The sequence below is a fragment of the Eleginops maclovinus genome, chromosome 10 (assembly GCF_036324505.1).
Source record: "Eleginops maclovinus isolate JMC-PN-2008 ecotype Puerto Natales chromosome 10, JC_Emac_rtc_rv5, whole genome shotgun sequence".
Taxonomy (NCBI): Eukaryota; Metazoa; Chordata; class Actinopteri; order Perciformes; family Eleginopidae; genus Eleginops; species Eleginops maclovinus.
The window spans coordinates 19,771,319-19,787,985 of record NC_086358.1 but is presented as its reverse complement, the minus strand read 5'-3'; the positions used below and the strand labels follow the sequence as shown (position 1 = coordinate 19,787,985).

The 16,667-nt window shown below is 42.1% G+C and overlaps 1 protein-coding gene across 1 annotated transcript in view; it reads right to left on the bottom strand.

Annotated features, from left to right (window-relative positions):
• Positions 1-16,667, bottom strand: part of myo15b (myosin XVB) — a 61,005-nt gene that overhangs the window by 22,846 nt on the left and 21,492 nt on the right. The window contains exons 22-39 of the mRNA XM_063893722.1: positions 16,424-16,538; positions 16,040-16,215; positions 15,248-15,341; positions 9,093-9,155; positions 8,913-8,970; positions 8,675-8,799; positions 8,093-8,188; positions 7,297-7,532; positions 6,104-6,273; positions 5,963-6,035; positions 5,684-5,866; positions 5,488-5,597; positions 4,109-4,176; positions 3,551-3,623; positions 3,274-3,306; positions 3,108-3,140; positions 2,323-2,408; positions 252-479 (exon numbers count right to left, since the gene is read on the bottom strand). Of these exons, the coding sequence (XP_063749792.1) occupies positions 252-479; positions 2,323-2,408; positions 3,108-3,140; positions 3,274-3,306; positions 3,551-3,623; positions 4,109-4,176; positions 5,488-5,597; positions 5,684-5,866; positions 5,963-6,035; positions 6,104-6,273; positions 7,297-7,532; positions 8,093-8,188; positions 8,675-8,799; positions 8,913-8,970; positions 9,093-9,155; positions 15,248-15,341; positions 16,040-16,215; positions 16,424-16,538 (2,020 nt within the window). The remainder of the gene's footprint in view (positions 1-251; positions 480-2,322; positions 2,409-3,107; positions 3,141-3,273; positions 3,307-3,550; positions 3,624-4,108; positions 4,177-5,487; positions 5,598-5,683; positions 5,867-5,962; positions 6,036-6,103; positions 6,274-7,296; positions 7,533-8,092; positions 8,189-8,674; positions 8,800-8,912; positions 8,971-9,092; positions 9,156-15,247; positions 15,342-16,039; positions 16,216-16,423; positions 16,539-16,667) is intronic.

The window sequence follows — 16,667 nt, the reverse complement described above, 5'->3', positions numbered from 1 at the left end:
TTAGATGAGAGTACTTTCTACTTTCACTGGAGGAACATTTAGAATACTTTTACTGTGACAGAGTATTCCTACACACTGGTACTTCTACTTTACTCAAGTACAAGACCTGAGTACTTATACTTTTACTCAAGCACAAGATCTGAGTACTTCTACTTTTACTCAAGTACAAGGTCTTAGTACTTCTACTTTAACTCAAGAACCAGATCTGAGTACTTCACAACACATTTCACAGCTGATTGCTAACACCACACCTCTGGTTCAGGCTGCCTGGGCCTGGGGGTGTGTTTGAAGGCTTTGGGCCGTGCAGGTGGGGGTGAGGGAGATCGAGGAGGTGGTGAGGGGGAGTCGGATCGTCGCTGGGACTGACGTTTCCACTGCTTCTCCCTCTCCTTCTGCTTCTCTTTCTCCTTCTGCTTCCTCTGCTGCTCCTGGGTCTGCTGCTGGGACAGAGTCATGGCCTGCATGGTCATCTGCTGTGCCTGGGGAGGAGGAGGAGGAGGAGGAGGAGGAGGAGGAGGAGGAGGAGGAGGAGGAGGAGGAGGAGGAGGAGGAGGAGGAAAAGGAGAGTGTTGTAACAATAATAAGGTAAGGTACCTTTATGTATATATTTTCAGAACCAGAGGCAGTTCAAAGTGCTTTACATCAACATTAACACACAATAAGAAGACAGAAAGAAGAAACACAATACATACAGTGGGGCAAAAAAGTATTTAGTCAGCCACCAATTGTGCAAGTTCTCCCATTTAAAAAGATGAGAGAGGCCTGTAATTTGTATCATAGGTATACCTCAACTATGAGAGACAGAATGAGAAAAGAAATCCAGGAAATCACATTGTCTGATTTTTAAAGAATTTATTTTCAAATGATTGTGGAAAATAAGTATTTGGTCAATAACAAAAGTTCATCTCAATACTTTGTTATATACCCTTTGTTGGCAATGACAGAGGTCAAACGTTTTCTGTAAGTCTTCACAAGGTTTTCACACACTGTTGCTGGTATTTTGGCCCATTCCTCCATGCAGATCTCCTCTAAAGCAGTGATGTTTTGGGGCTGTCGCTGGGCAACACAGACTTTCAACTCCCTCCAAAGATTTTCTATGGGGTTGAGATCTGGAGACTGGCTAGGCCACTCCAGGACCTTGAAATGCTTCTTACGAAGCCACTCCTTCGTTGCCCTGGCGGTGTGTTTGGGATCATTGTCATGCTGAAAGACCCAGCCACGCTTCATCTTCAGTGCCCTTGCTGATGGAAGGAGGTTTTCACTCAAAATCTCACGATACATGGCCCCATTCATTCTTTCCTTTACACGGATCAGTCGTCCTGGTCCCTTTGCAGAAAAACAGCCCCAAAGCATGATGTTTCCACCCCCATGCTTCACAGTAGGTATGGTGTTCTTTGGATGCAACTCTGCATTCTTTCTCCTCCAAACACGACGAGTTGAGTTTTTACCCAAAAGTTCTATTTTGGTTTCATCTGACCATATGACATTCTCCCAATCCTCTTCTGGATCATCCAAATGCCCTCTAGCAAACTTCAGACGGGCCTGGACATGTACTGGCTTAAGCAGGGGGACACGTCTGGAACTGCAGGATTTAAGTCCCTGGCGGCGTAGTGTGTTACTGATGGTAGCCTCTGTTACTTTGGTCCCAGCTCTCTGCAGGTCATTCACTAGGTCCCCCCGTGTGGTTCTGGGATTTTTGCTCACCGTTCTTGTGATCATTTTGACCCCACGGGGTGAGATCTTGCGTGGAGCCCCAGATCGAGGGAGATTAGCAGTGGTCTTGTATGTCTTCCATTTTCTAATAATTGCTCCCACAGTTGATTTCTTCACACCAAGCTGCTTACCTATTGCAGATTCAGTTTTCCCAGCCTGGTGCAGGTCTACAATTTTGTCTCTGGTCTCCTTTGACAGCTTGGCCATAGTGGAGTTTGGAGTATGACTGTTTGAGGTTGTGGACAGGTGTCTTTTATACTGATAACGAGTTCAAAAAGGTGCCATTAATACAGGTAACGAGTGGAGGACAGAGGAGCCTCTTAAAGAAGAAGTTACAGGTCTGTGAGAGCCAGAAATCTTGCTTGTTTGTAGGTGACCAAATACTTATTTTACAGAGGAATTTACCAATGAATTCATTAAAAATCCTACAATGTGATTTTCTGGATTTTTTTTTCTCATTCTGTCTCTCATACCTATGATAAAAATTACAGGCCTCTCTCATCTTTTTAAATGGGAGAACTTGCACAATTGGTGGCTGACTAAATACTTTTTTGCCCCACTGTATAGTGTGCTCCGTGTGCTCCGTGTGCTCTGTGTGCTTGTTCTCACCATGAGGAAGGCCTGCTGGTTGATGAGGGCCTGCTGTGTTGCTGAAAGCTGCATGGGGTCCACCACAGGGGCCGCAGGCATCATGGCTGTGCAGGCAGGAATATATCAAACTGTTATTCAGGAATCAGGTTTATTTAAAGCAGAAACATTGACTTTAGCTAAATGTATTATGTCAACAGATTTCACATAGCTGTATTAGGTTAGTTGAAAACAGCAATATTAAGTTTGAATAAAAAATATTAGGTTAAACTTAATATTATTGTTTTCAACTAACCTAATACAGCTATGTGAACTCGGTTCGACATAATACATAATACAATCATTATTGATATATACATATATTTATTCTGTTGATTTGTATACATTGATATGTATTATGTTTTTTAACTCATTTGGAATGCCTTTTAACATGCTGCTGTAATAACAAAAAAAGTCCCAATATCGGTTCAATAAAGTAAATCTAATCTAATAAACAAAAACAAGCATACTAGAACAGTTTGCAGAGGTGGGGGATTTAATGTCCATAATGTCTATCAAATACATATATAGTATATAATATATACCTATATCAAACCATTAGTTTCCTGTGATGCCTTTACAAAAATCAATTTGTCCTGACCATGTTTATTAAAATATTTTTTTGGAGCCAGCGGTCCTTTGTGTCGATAGTGACTCTTGATTAATTATTTTTCCTATATTTTAGAAGGGATTATGTAAGCTTTATGTAATATATTCAGCTGTATTTGCATTCACTAAAATACATGAGTGAAAAGTGTGCGTATTACCTGGCATGGTTGGCATCATAGGGGCACCATAGCCTGGAATCAAAGGATAAACTTGTGTTAGTGAGCAGAAGCAACAAAAAGAGACAGTCACTTTTCTGCCACTGATAAGCTTGAAGGAGTCGATGGGACACAAAGTTTTATTCTTCAAATCAATCTGCAAACTTACCCATAGGATAAGTTGGCATTGTCATGGGTATACCTGAAAACAGAATGATCCCTTATAAAGACACTTTGTTCCAAAATGAGACTTAAGATCAAATTACTTTACAAACAGAAGGAAACGTTTTAGAAACTACCGGCGTCAAGCTTGGTTACTTTGCATCTGCAGTTTTATTGCTATTCTTTCAATATGCACACTATGTTCTTGTATTTCAGACAGTACACAGGGTGATTATGATCCACAATGTGTGGATATACTGTGAAGAATACTACGGTTTTCCTACCAGTTCCATACATGGGTCCAATCCCTCCTCCTCCTTTCATTCTGCGGTTCAGCATGGCAACCCTCTCCATGTCCTACACACACAGAGACACACAGACACACAGACAGACACACACACACACACACACACACACACACACACACACACACACACACACACACACACACACACACACACACACACACACACACACACACACACACACACACACACACACACACACACACACACACACACACGCACACACACACACACACACACACCACATCTAGTGAGTGTAGTTACTGGAAAGACAGCAGGAAACATAACCCAGTGACTTCAGACTTCAGACTTCACACGCTCAGTACTCAGATACAACCAGACACACAACCCCCCCAAGTATAAAACTTTAACTCTCTCTGGAAACTAAAGAGAATATAACATTTACATTAGATACAGTTTGAACTACAGAACATTTAGTGTGCCACAATGGCCCTAAAACCCCCTCTGACCACACCCTGCTTCAAACTGTGACAGACACACAAAAAGACAGACACACACAATTTGATGACCACTAACCAGAGGTCCTTGGTCCAGTACTGGGTCAAACAGGTCATCAACGTAAGCATCCATCTGTCTCCCACGGCCTGCAGACAGGTGGAGGGAGAGCAGAATGTAAGACTACCCTTTCACCTTCAACTCAACAATATGCACTGTATGAACACGATATAAACGGAATGATTAAATCTTGTTTTTTTTATCCAGAAGCGTAAGGATCAGTCTGAATAGCCATGTGGTTTCAGTCCATTCATTCACCATGTTCAGGTTCGCCATGCTGTAATAAAGCCACTGTACTAATGACATGTGGGGGAGGGGGGACAAGCTTGATTTATACATTTGCACTGATAACATATTTGATATTCCACGAGAGCAGAGTCTAAAAGGTTTAGTGTGCCCAACTACTTAAAAGTGTTATGTGAACATTTCTAAAGCAAAACAGCAAGATGGCCACACTGGTCCTCTGTTATGATCCGTATTAGTTTTCCCCATTTTATTTTGTCTTGTCAAGATCTGTCTTTGTTTTCCTGTTTTATTTTGAAAAGTATTCATCCCTGTGTTATCCCTGTGTTGTCAGCTGTCACTTCCTGTCTGTGTGTTCCCTCCTGTTCGATTGTGTTCACCTGGTGCCCCTTTGTTTCTCTTCCCTCCCCACCTGTGTCTTGTTCTTGTGATTAGTCTCGGTTGCATTTAAGTTCTGTTTTAAGGAATAGGCTGTCCCACAATGCCTTGCGGCCGCAACTTTTAGCATCACACAACATTCCGCCGTTCACGGAAACAACCGATCGCTTATAAAGCAATTTAAAACGCATGCCATAACAAAAGTGCTTTGTTTTTAATGTTCAGCAATATATTAATCAAACGGAGAAATAGTAACCTTTTTTATTTAAAGTTTATAATAAATACATTTGTATATTGTTTTATATTTTCATATAATCATACGTTTTGGGATTCATGTGGATTGATACATTTGGACCGGAGGGTGGCAAACATAGGTTTCACTTTCCTTTTGTATTTCAATTCCAACGTTGGTAATGAAGAATAATGTCTCTCTGTTGTCCTCGTTCATAAAGCATAAAACAGCACCATCAGAGAGCACGGTGCAGAGTAGATGCACTTTCAGTACTCCTGTACAGAAAACTGTAGTCCCCCACAGCAGACGCACATTAATAACGTATGTAGATATGTGGGATAGTGAAAATGCAGTCGGATTCCTAAGTCCTTTTGAATTCTCCTATCCACTATTTCTTAACCCCGTGACGTTTCACACAAAGGTCAAGGAATAGTAGATAGGAATAGACGATAGGAGCTCATTTTTAGACAATTCGACTCCAACCATGGTCTTCTGCACACAGTATGATGATCCGGTCATTTTATCTCAAGCATATTATCCCACTTACCTTCCTGTGGATAATCTCTCCCCCAGGAGCTTCCCTCAAAAGCAGGCAGCCCAGGAGCTTGCATGGGAGGGGCTGGCGGAATAAAGTCGTCCAGATCTGAAGCGGGCCTCCTGCAGGGGAGAGATGCTCATTACCATGGCTCTTTAAAAAAAACCTGGGTTGTCCCCACAAATGGTCCCTTTGTTCAGGGCTCTACCTGTCTCCCTGGTTGCTGAACAGGTAGTCAGAGTATGTAGAGGAGGGCGTCCCTGGGGGGGGCAGCACCTCAGCTTCAGCTCCAGCCAGAAGATCCATGACGAAGTCTGAGCCGGCCAGATCTGACCAACCATCATCCGTCAGGAGGGACACGGACCAGCCCTGCACTGCCTCCGACACGCCTCTGAGAGACACGGGGGGGGGGGGAGCAGGGTAAACAGGGAATATGGAAACATACAAATATTAAATGGAGGTGAATCCACTGCATGTACAGAAGTACCTGTAGTGCAGGAGCCATGCAGCCAGCTCCTCTCCTGTAGTCCATGACTCCACCTCAGAGGTCAGCCTCTCGTCTGAAAACAACAAAGCTTGTTCAGATATGTTCAGATCAGGTTTCATGACGCTAATGTTTCAGGGTTACCGTTGTAGGTGTGTACGTCCAGCAGCATGGTGCCCTTCCTCTGGTTGGTGGTCCACTCCAGCTGGGTGGGGGGGTAGACGCGGGCAGCTGGGGCTGGGAGCTGCAGAGATGTCAGCAGCTTGTGTTGGCACAGAGAGCGGTACTCCCCCGGACCATGGTCAGACACATACCTGCACACACAGGCTGCAGACTGACTCATGTGCAGAGTGTTTCAAAGTCATTCAAGTAATGGCATGGTCAGAAAGGAAGGAACATCCATACTATCATTTCAAATGTTTCTACCAAATCCAAAATCAAGTTAACAATGCAAGAGACTAATTCTAAAAGTACAAGTCACTTTAAAGAATCTAAACATAATCAAAGTTAAAGGCGAACGTGTTCAGCAAATCAGCACTTCCTGTTTAGCAAGCAGACGTGTAGCAACAGTAGCATCACTTTCCTTTAAACTGGGTGTCCATCAACTCCTGAGAAACATCTGTCTCTTTAACTTCACGAGCGAGTGACTCACTGTGTGTGTGTTGCTGCTGTTGTCGTCTGGGTTTATCAGAGCCATTTTGCAGAAAGCTAAATCGTAGAAGTGCTTATCACTTGAAAGAAACTAAAAAGGCTTTGTGAAATGGCAACTGCTATAAAGACCCCTTTCACAATACACTGAGGGTTTCCATTGTTCATCTAAACAGGCTGGATTCGAACCTGCATCCGCTTGAAGAGGGACTGGAGCATGAAACCTCAGCTCTACCCATATTTGAATTTTTAATACAAAAATGGTGTTATTCCTTCTTTGCAAAGTGACGTAATTGTGCTGTAATGTCTTCTAATGCTTCTAACAATTTCCACGGCCAACAACATTTTTGAAATCAATTTTCCTAAGCCTGGTGTCCACGGAGTCGTTCAGCCTCCGGGAGAAACAGTTCCTCCCGGGGTGGTGTTGATTGTAAAGCCACTTTAGTTCCCGTTCACGCTGCGGCGACGGCACGCATATCAACTAGCTAACATTAGCTGCAATCAGGCAGTCAAACCAGCCCACTTGCAGTAGCACCAAAAACGCTGGGAGTTTCGATAAAAAGTCGGGTTGAATACAAATACAAAGGGTTAAATACAATAACAAATGTAGGCGAATCATCAATCATGTACCATTAAACGCAACTGGACTCTCCACTGACCCCTGTTGGTAGCAGAAGGAGAGCACCTACTTGAGCAGGGGCTTGTCCAGCGTTGGGGAGGGGGTGAAGGCGCTGAGGCAGGAGGCCAGCAGCAGCCAGCCCCTCAGGCTACTCTGCTCCTCCTGTAGGCCCCACGTGTGGTAGGCCAGCTGGGCCAGGATTTCGTCCCTCAGGGGGGTCCGGCTCTGACCCCTCTCCACGATGTAGTTCCCTAGCATCTGCTCCTGCCAGCCACTCAGCTCCGACTCACCCGTGAACCGCAAGATCTGAGGAGAGATGGGTTGGAAAATCATAAATGGGCAAATAAGATTGAAACAAATAAAATGTAACGTAATCAATTCATTTCGACTCAATTCAAAGGGGCTTTATTGGTATGAAAGTTAAAAGAAACAATGTTGCCAAAGAATCAAAGTGCAAAAATAATTACACAACATTAACAGACATTTCAAATTGTTACTAAATAATTATATATATACAGTAATACAATTACATGTGTGTGTCTTTGGGTGTGTGGGTGTGTGTGTGTGTGTGTGTGTGTGTGTGTGTGTGTGTGTGTGTGTGTGTGTGTGTGTGTGTGTGTGTGTGTGTGTGTGTGTGTGTGAGTGTGTGTGTGTGTGTGTCTGTTGGTCTCATTCACTTTCCCTCAGTTTGTGGCATGTGTGTACATATTGGGCAACAACATGTGCCTTGTCTCCTAGGAGTATCTTTAATCCGGAGAGGTCGTTAACCTCTTTGAAATCTGGGATTACAGAGTTTGACTTGTTAAAGTAACTGTTCCTTATTTCCTTAAATGTTTCACACTTTAGGAGGAAGTGCATCTCTGTACCAGTTTGTAGATGTCCAGGGCAGTTCTGGCATCTTCAGGCTCCAGGGGGGTGAGGGATCTCTGGAGGGGGCGTCCCTGAGGCTGGCACCATGTATCCTGAGGAGGACATAGTGTGAGAAATCTCACAAAGACAGGAAACACAATCCGGCTCCTTTCATTTACTCAGTTGTAAGGCTGTTTAGAATAACATGACTTTAACCGTAAATGTAATCTGATATTGAGTCTCATATTCAAGTTTCAACCAAGCAGAAATAAATTAAAAGCTTGTTTGCCTGAACCACGAATGATTCTCCATAAATCTCTATAAGAAATGTGTTTTTTTATTGTTTACATAAAGGGAGTGGATTGGTTCATTGAAATACTTTCCAATAACAACAACTAGTGTCAAAGTCCCTGGTAGATCATTAGCTAACACTCATGACACAATGCGTCACATTGCGTACATTTCAAAACAAAAGCACTGACATTTGGGACATAAAAAGTCAATTATACAAACATCAGATCTATACGTACAAGATGTAGAAGTTCTGTAGCTGAATATGTTTTAAATAGATATGTTTTCGTAGCATGCCCTTTGCTCACCTTTAATATGGACTTGGCATAGCGAGAGAACGGGTATCTGTCTAAATCCAGAGGCAGGCTGAGCTTGTGTTGTGCCTTCACCTGAGGAGGGGCCACCTCTGTGACCCCTGACCCATGCTGCTGCCCTGGTGGACAGTAGAGGGAACAACAATCACAAACAGACGGCACCATGGCAGCAGAGGATGATTAACGTAATGTCATGTTATCTGATAAAATGTAATGATTATTTAAAACTCACCTCCTGCACTGCGGAGCCTGGCTGACAGCTCAGCAGGGATCTCCAACCTCCCCACATCCTGATGGGAAAATAAAGTGAAGATCAGCTCAGGAGAAACCAGACGACTGACCCTTCTCAGGTGGATTTCTGGGAAATGTTACAGCAGGCTCTCTCTCTCTGGGATACTTTTGATTTGCTTACCATTCCTGGAGATACACTCTTCGTCTTTGTCACTCCCTTCACTTTGTTCTTCTCATGAAATTCCTGCAATTGACACGCACCGACATTAGTCCATCACACTGTGACCAAGTTATACGAGTCCTGTTTTCGCCGTCCTTCACCTGAAGCTTATTTGTGTTACTGAGTAATCCTCTTGATATCAAGGTACACTCAACCCTCCCTCCTCTCTGCTGAGAAGTGTGTTCAATCGGACCTATTCTTAGATACACGTCCTGTTTTATACACCTGCACCTCCCACAGGCTGTGGCCCCGCCTAAAACAGCAGGGCACGCAGTTCCAAGAGTCCAGAAATTGTGTTTTTTATCAGGTGCTTTACTGCTCTCAGAGAGGAGTTCCCTCAATGCAGCAGGGCAGCGTCACTCAGACATGATCATGGTAATTATGACGAACACATCTCTGTTATTTACTTGGTGAGCAGTTTATTTATAGCAGGTATCGGACAAATGCCTCAAACTTGAAGTACATGCATTTCATGTGCGTGCAGACATATTCATACAGCAGATACTTCTCTTTTATGACATTTTTTATTCATACACTTAAATAAAGAGAATGGATCAAACACACACAGCCCCACCCTGCTCTACCTCCACAATGACCGACCCACCCAAACCAAACAAGTGTGGCACAAATCAGAACCAAACGCACCCTGAGGCTCTCTACACCCTGTTTAATAATTTCTCAAAATGTGTCACGTAAAAACGATGTCATTCGGAACTCATAGATGTGGCAGATAAATGTCATGTCAGCATTCGAAAACCAGGCGGGGCGAGGCAATATTTTTGAGGCAGCACACATAAATGATAAGTGTGTTAGGAAGGATCAGAGGGCAGATTATTTCCCATTTTAGATAACAGAGGTAAAGCAGATAATGTCATACTCATCTGGGAAAAAGTGACTCATACAGTGGGGCAAAAAAGTATTTAGTCAGCCACCAATTGTGCAAGTTCTCCCATTTAAAAAGATGAGAGAGGCCTGTAATTTTTATCATAGGTATACCTCAACTATGAGAGACAAAATGAGAAAAAGAAATCCAGGAAATCACATTGTAGGATTTTTAATGAATTCATTGGTAAATTCCTCGGTAAAATAAGTATTTGGTCACCTACAAACAAGCAAGATTTCTGGCTCTCACAGACCTGTAACCTGTAAGAGGCTCCTCTGTCCTCCACTCGTTACCTGTATTAATGGCACCTTTTTGAACTCGTTATCAGTATAAAAGACACCTGTCCACAACCTCAAACAGTCATACTCCAAACTCCACTATGGCCAAGACCAAAGAGCTGTCAAAGGAGACCAGAGACAACATTGTAGACCTGCACCAGGCTGGGAAAACTGAATCTGCAATAGGTAAGCAGCTTGGTGTGAAGAAATCAACTGTGGGAGCAATTATTAGAAAATGGAAGACATACAAGACCACTGCTAATCTCCCTCGATCTGGGGCTCCACGCAAGATCTCACCCCGTGGGGTCAAAATTATCACAAGAACGGTGAGCAAAAATGCCAGAACCACACGGGGGGACCTAGTGAATGACCTGCAGAGAGCTGGGACCAAAGTAACAGAGGCTACCATCAGTAACACACTACGCCGCCAGGGACTTAAATCCTGCAGTTCCAGACGTGTCCCCCTGCTTAAGCCAGTACATGTCCAGGCCCGTCTGAAGTTTGCTAGAGGGCATTTGGATGATCCAGAAGAGGATTGGGAGAATGTCATATGGTCAGATGAAACCAAAATAGAACTTTTTGGTAAAAACTCAACTCGTCGTGTTTGGAGGAGAAAGAATGCAGAGTTGCATCCAAAGAACACCATACCTACTGTGAAGCATGGGGGTGGAAACATCATGCTCTGGGGCTGTTTTTCTGCAAAGGGACCAGGACGACTGATCCGTGTAAAGGAAAGAATGAATGGGGCCATGTATCGTGAGATTTTGAGTGAAAACCTCCTTCCATCAGCAAGGGCACTGAAGATGAAGCGTGGCTGGGTCTTTCAGCATGACAATGATCCCAAACACACCGCCAGGGTAACGAAGGAGTGGCTTCGTAAGAAGCATTTCAAGGTCCTGGAGTGGCCTAGCCAGTCTCCAGATCTCAACCCCATAGAAAATCTTTGGAGGGAGTTGAAAGTCTGTGTTGCCCAGCGACAGCCCCAAAACATCACTGCTTTAGAGGAGATCTGCATGGAGGAATGGGCCAAAATACCAGCAACAGTGTGTGAAAACCTTGTGAAGACTTACAGAAAACGTTTGACCTCTGTCATTGCCAACAAAGGGTATATAACAAAGTATTGAGATGAACTTTTGTTATTGACCAAATACTTATTTTCCACAATCATTTGAAAATAAATTCTTTAAAAATCAGACAATGTGATTTCCTGGATTTTCTTTTCTCATTCTGTCTCTCATAGTTGAAGTGTACCTATGATGAAAATTACAGGCCTCTCTCATCTTTTTAAATGGGAGAACTTGCACAATTGGTGGCTGACTAAATACTTTTTTGCCCCACTGTATAAGCAATTGTATATTCTGTGTTTCACTATGCCACTGAACACAAAAGCAATACGTTATCCACACATGCTAAAAATTGGCCGGACTTATTTATGATTTGGTTACAACTGTTGACACAAACCTGTTTCTACACTGTCTAAATATGAGTAATAAACTATTCATATCTCAGTCACATGCACCTCTCATAAAGACTGACATGTTCCTGGGGGTCATATTCATTGGGCTCGAAATGGGGTCTCGATATAAATTTGTTTGAGGGCCACTATTTTCTATCGTCAGCCCCCCCCCCCATGCTGTAGAGTCAGTGTTGTTCAGTTGGTACACCCCATAAGTGTACACTGAACCACAATTATTGTAAAGGCTGCCATGAAATGATATGTATTCTGACATTCATGCTCCCCAGAGGATAACCCTAAGGACGGCTGACCAGCGTCTCCAGCAGCATCACAGTGTTCTAGTGGAACACCTCGACACATATGGGGCAGCATAACATTTAGTTGTTGTTCCCCTTGACTATCCATCTCAGCCAGATTACATTTTTTTGTCCAGACTGAACAAGGCTGTGGAGGATTGGAGTAGTTTAACCTTAATGTTCAACACTAACACAAATTCCAATGGTAGATTTCCACTCATATGTCATAAGTAATCAAATAACTGTGTTCAAATATTTCATTATGTGTCATTTGCCTTTCCTCCCTGCTTCAAAAAAGAGGGAGTGGCTCTACTTGTTAGATGATGTGAGACACTGTGATTGGACTATAGACACTCAATCAAAACAGATTGAGCAATTAGGTGAAGTCACATGACAGGAAACAAAAATCAACAAATCCTACAACAGGTATATCTATGGGAATGGACAGGGGATCAAAAAGAGTTAAGTAAAATATTGAGGAAGTGATTATTACCATTATTTACTTCTTCATATTTTTAAGACATATTACATTATAAGTGAATATTTTATACCAAACTATACATTTAGTGGTTCAGATTAGTTCCAACTGGACCGGATACACTAGTCAAATGCAACGTATTACCTAAAAAGTTGGGGTCCAAAGTCCTCGACTACATTTCCCACAATGCAACTCAACAGCAAAGCATCTTATGCCTGGTTGACGATACCCTCTTTCCAATTCCACATGCACAGTTGTGTCTGTAGACTGATCAAACAGTGTGTATTGTATTATATAACATAACTCTAAAATCATCCCTATGACATCATCAGGGTGAGTTTGCACAGATTCTTTTAAACCCAAGTCAATATTGGTGTGTTATTGCTCCTCATATTCAATTGTGTGCCTGTCAGTACTTTGCAACTCCACAGAAAATATTCTTCTAACATTTATGATTGTTTTTTACCGAGAGAATCTAGTCAACCCATCCTGAAATCAGCATGCTCATTAACAGTGATCAGACGTGGATGTGAGGTCACCTTTAACCCGAAGTACAGTATATCTTGTGTTCTAGTAACTTACACTAACTGAATCCAACTAGGCTTGAACAGCTGACAGAGGCAGCAGGAGTTTTCACTGTTCATAGTCCAACCCTCATAGAACAATAACACCAAATAGATTTGAGCTGTGATACACTGAAGCCACAATAACTAACATTCAGTTTACAGAGAAAGGCAAAAACAGAAAAAAAGATGCAGCACAGGAAGCACCAGCTGAAAGAAGAGTGTCTGTGTGTTTGGAAACCTGACGCACACTGAAATCGGTTAACTATTCAGTATAAATTAACTGAAGTCTGACAATATGTATGCCTGGATCTAATGCAGAGGGTTAATAGAAGGCAGCCTACCTGTCAGAGCTGAGCTGGAAGCAGAGAGGGAGAGAGACAGGTAGTGAAGGCGGAAGGAGAGATGTGCTGCTGCTTCAAGTTTCACTCAGAGGGTTGAAGTCCAAGAGTGCCTGGGGGTGTGGGGGTGTGTGTGTGTGTGTGTGTGTGTGTGTGTGTGTGTGTGTGTGTGTGTGTATGTGTGTGTGTGTGTGTGTGTGTGTGTGTGTGTGTGTGTGTGTGTGTGTGTGTGTGTGTGTGTGTGTATGTATGTGTGTATGTGTGTGTGTGTGTGTGTGTGTGTGTGTGTGTGTGTGTGTGTGTATGTGTGTATGTGTGTGTGTGTGTGTGTGTGTGTGTGTGTGTGTGTGTGTGTGTGTGTGTGTGTGTATGTGTGTGTGTGTGTGTGTGTGTGTGTGTGTGTGTGTGTGTGTGTGTGTGTGTGTGTGTGTGTGTGTGTGTGTGTGTGCCCAATGGACATGATTAATGCAAGATAAGAAAGCTAGTTAAAAGACAGGTCCAGGTCTTTTAAAGGAAGTATTTGCAAAGGTTAAAACATGTAACGTGTAAACACACCCCTCAGAGAAAAAGGCCTCAATACATTTACCTGGATAACTTTCAGTTTTCATTTAAGATAAAACAATCAAATGAGTTTAGAAGAAAAATCCTCTGGATGACTTGGATTATATGATTTCCATTCAAGTTTTTTTGGGGGGAAATCTATTTGAAATCTCCCTTATATTAAAAAAAAAAGAAAAACACATTTCAATGGATTTGCATAATTCAAGAAGAAATACAAGAAGATGAAGTCTTTATCTCTTCATCTTATTGTTTTATGTTCCCAATTTACATAGAGTAGACAGAGCAATATTAGCATGTGTTTGTGAGTATTTGATTTGTACTAAGTAGGGAGTAGAAATAGCATTGACTCTTCTTTAACTCTGGTATGGTCTCTGCCACGTCGTGAGGAAACCCTGTGTTCTGTCCACCTGACAATACTCAGTGTTTTTAGTTATATATTTAGTTGTTTTTAGAAACATACATGTCTCTTTAGCTGTTTAACGCTCCAGTATGTTCAGCAGCTGGTCTCTAACGGTCTGTATGCTACAGGAAACAACAACATTTATTACACTCTGAGTTTTTCAACAGTATTGTAATATTATATTTTAACTGTATATGTACTATTTTTTTGACTTGTTAATAAAATAGATAGTAGTTAATTAATCTTGTGTGATAGAGATTATGAAAAGTTTTGGACTTGTCTAATCTGGCATAAATCATCTCTTCTCTTTTCTGAGATGAATGTAATGTATGCACGGTCCTTGATCAAATACATACATAAACTATATACAATTTAAAAGCAGTCATTTATTTCTTTATTTTTTCACTTTATCATTTTTCAGAATTTTGATGAGAAGCTTTAAATATCCTATTTTTGATCTGTTGAGTACCACAAATTAAATTTGATGTATATATATTGCACTGAATTGCTAGATACAACTAAACAATTTAAAAAATACATATTATTGGGTGAAAAACCTGATGTCATTCTGTGTAATAAAGAAAAATCCTAATTGTTTAATAGACCACTGAAACAACAATACAAGCAGTACTATAGTTAAAGTCATTTTGGAGGAAATGAAAAACAGAGTTTATGGTGGTTACACTTTGACCCTGAATATGGATGTCAGGGCGTTATCACTCAGAGGGCACGGACATATTTTTCCAATTACTGTTCAGGCTGCGGTGTTAAGCTGCTATTGTGCAAGAGACTTGGAGCAAAGATTTATAGCATCATAAAGTCAGCAAACATAAGGTTGCCAGGAAACATCTGTGTCTAACCTTCCTCCAATGGCGTCTCTTGATGGTATCCCTGGTGATCATCATCACCGCCCAGAATTGGGTGAAGCACTGCCTCAGACGCTTGTAGTGCTTCCTGGGAAAGAGAGGCGGCAGCAACACACAGTGAGCTTCATGGTGTATCCTTCATAACCTCATTCAGCGCCCAGGGGGAACTGGATGCATTTCTCCATGTCAGTTACCTTTCTGTCTGTCAGGAAAAGTGAGTGGGACTGTAGAGTTTCTCAGCTGTTTTATTTCAGTGCAGTTTTTTTATTTGGAGTTTTCCCCATCTTCAGATGCTCTACTTCACCTCTACAATAGCCTTTTATTTTATCCCATATTTCTTCTAAACTTCCTGTTCTTCCTTTCCCCTTATTGTTTTTATATTCTTCTTTTTGTGTCTTTTTTCTGCGTTATCCCTTTGTATTTTATCCTCCAAACTGTCAGTAATTATATTTCTTGTAGTCTCTCTTATCTGTTTCCCCTTCTGTGTATATTTATTATACATTTTCTATATTTCTGTCATTTATTGTTACTATTTCATTTTCCATTGTATTAAATTCCCTTCCTCTTTCACAATTTGTTCCTTTTAATTCAGAAATGAATTGTGTTACATGTTTTCATTTTTTTGAAAAATAATATTTTTAAAAAAAGAAGTATTTCCTAAACAAAAATAAAATCTTCTCCAAGTACTTTTCATTTGTACCATACATGGTTAACAATATTTTCTTTAACTTATTATTATTTGTGTCCCTAGAGAGGTGGAGAGAGTATCATAAAGTCCGTCTGTACCTGGCCTGGTGTCCCCGGATGTGGCTCTGGATGACGATGGCCTTCTCTCTGAAGAACCTGAAGTTCCTCCTGCAGATGAAGCCCCTGATGTTCCTCTGGATGGTGATGGCCGCCCAGGTCTGGGTGCTGATCCACTTCTCCTCCAGCTGCTGGTAGAGCAGCTCCTTCAGGAACAGCTGACACACACACACACACACACACACACACACACACACACACACACACACACACACACACACACACACACACACACACACACACACACACACACACACACACACACACACACACACACACACACACACACACACACACACACACATCTAAACAGGTTGGTGTGTACAGGAAAGGCTTTTATCAGTGTGATGATGGATAGTTAGGTACCTTGGTGAGCCCCAGCTGGTACTGCCCCTCCTGGGCCCCCACCAGCTCCAGCAGAGCCAGAAGCTGCTCCCTGTCCGACACCTCGCTCTGACGCTGACTCAGCAGAACCCCGTACCTGTGAACACAAGCTGAGGATTACCTAAATCATGTCATGAATTATTGCTGAATTCATCATGACACATACTGTACATTACTCCAGAAGGAGAATACTGTGCTTTAATAATCCCACAGGGGGAAATTCAGC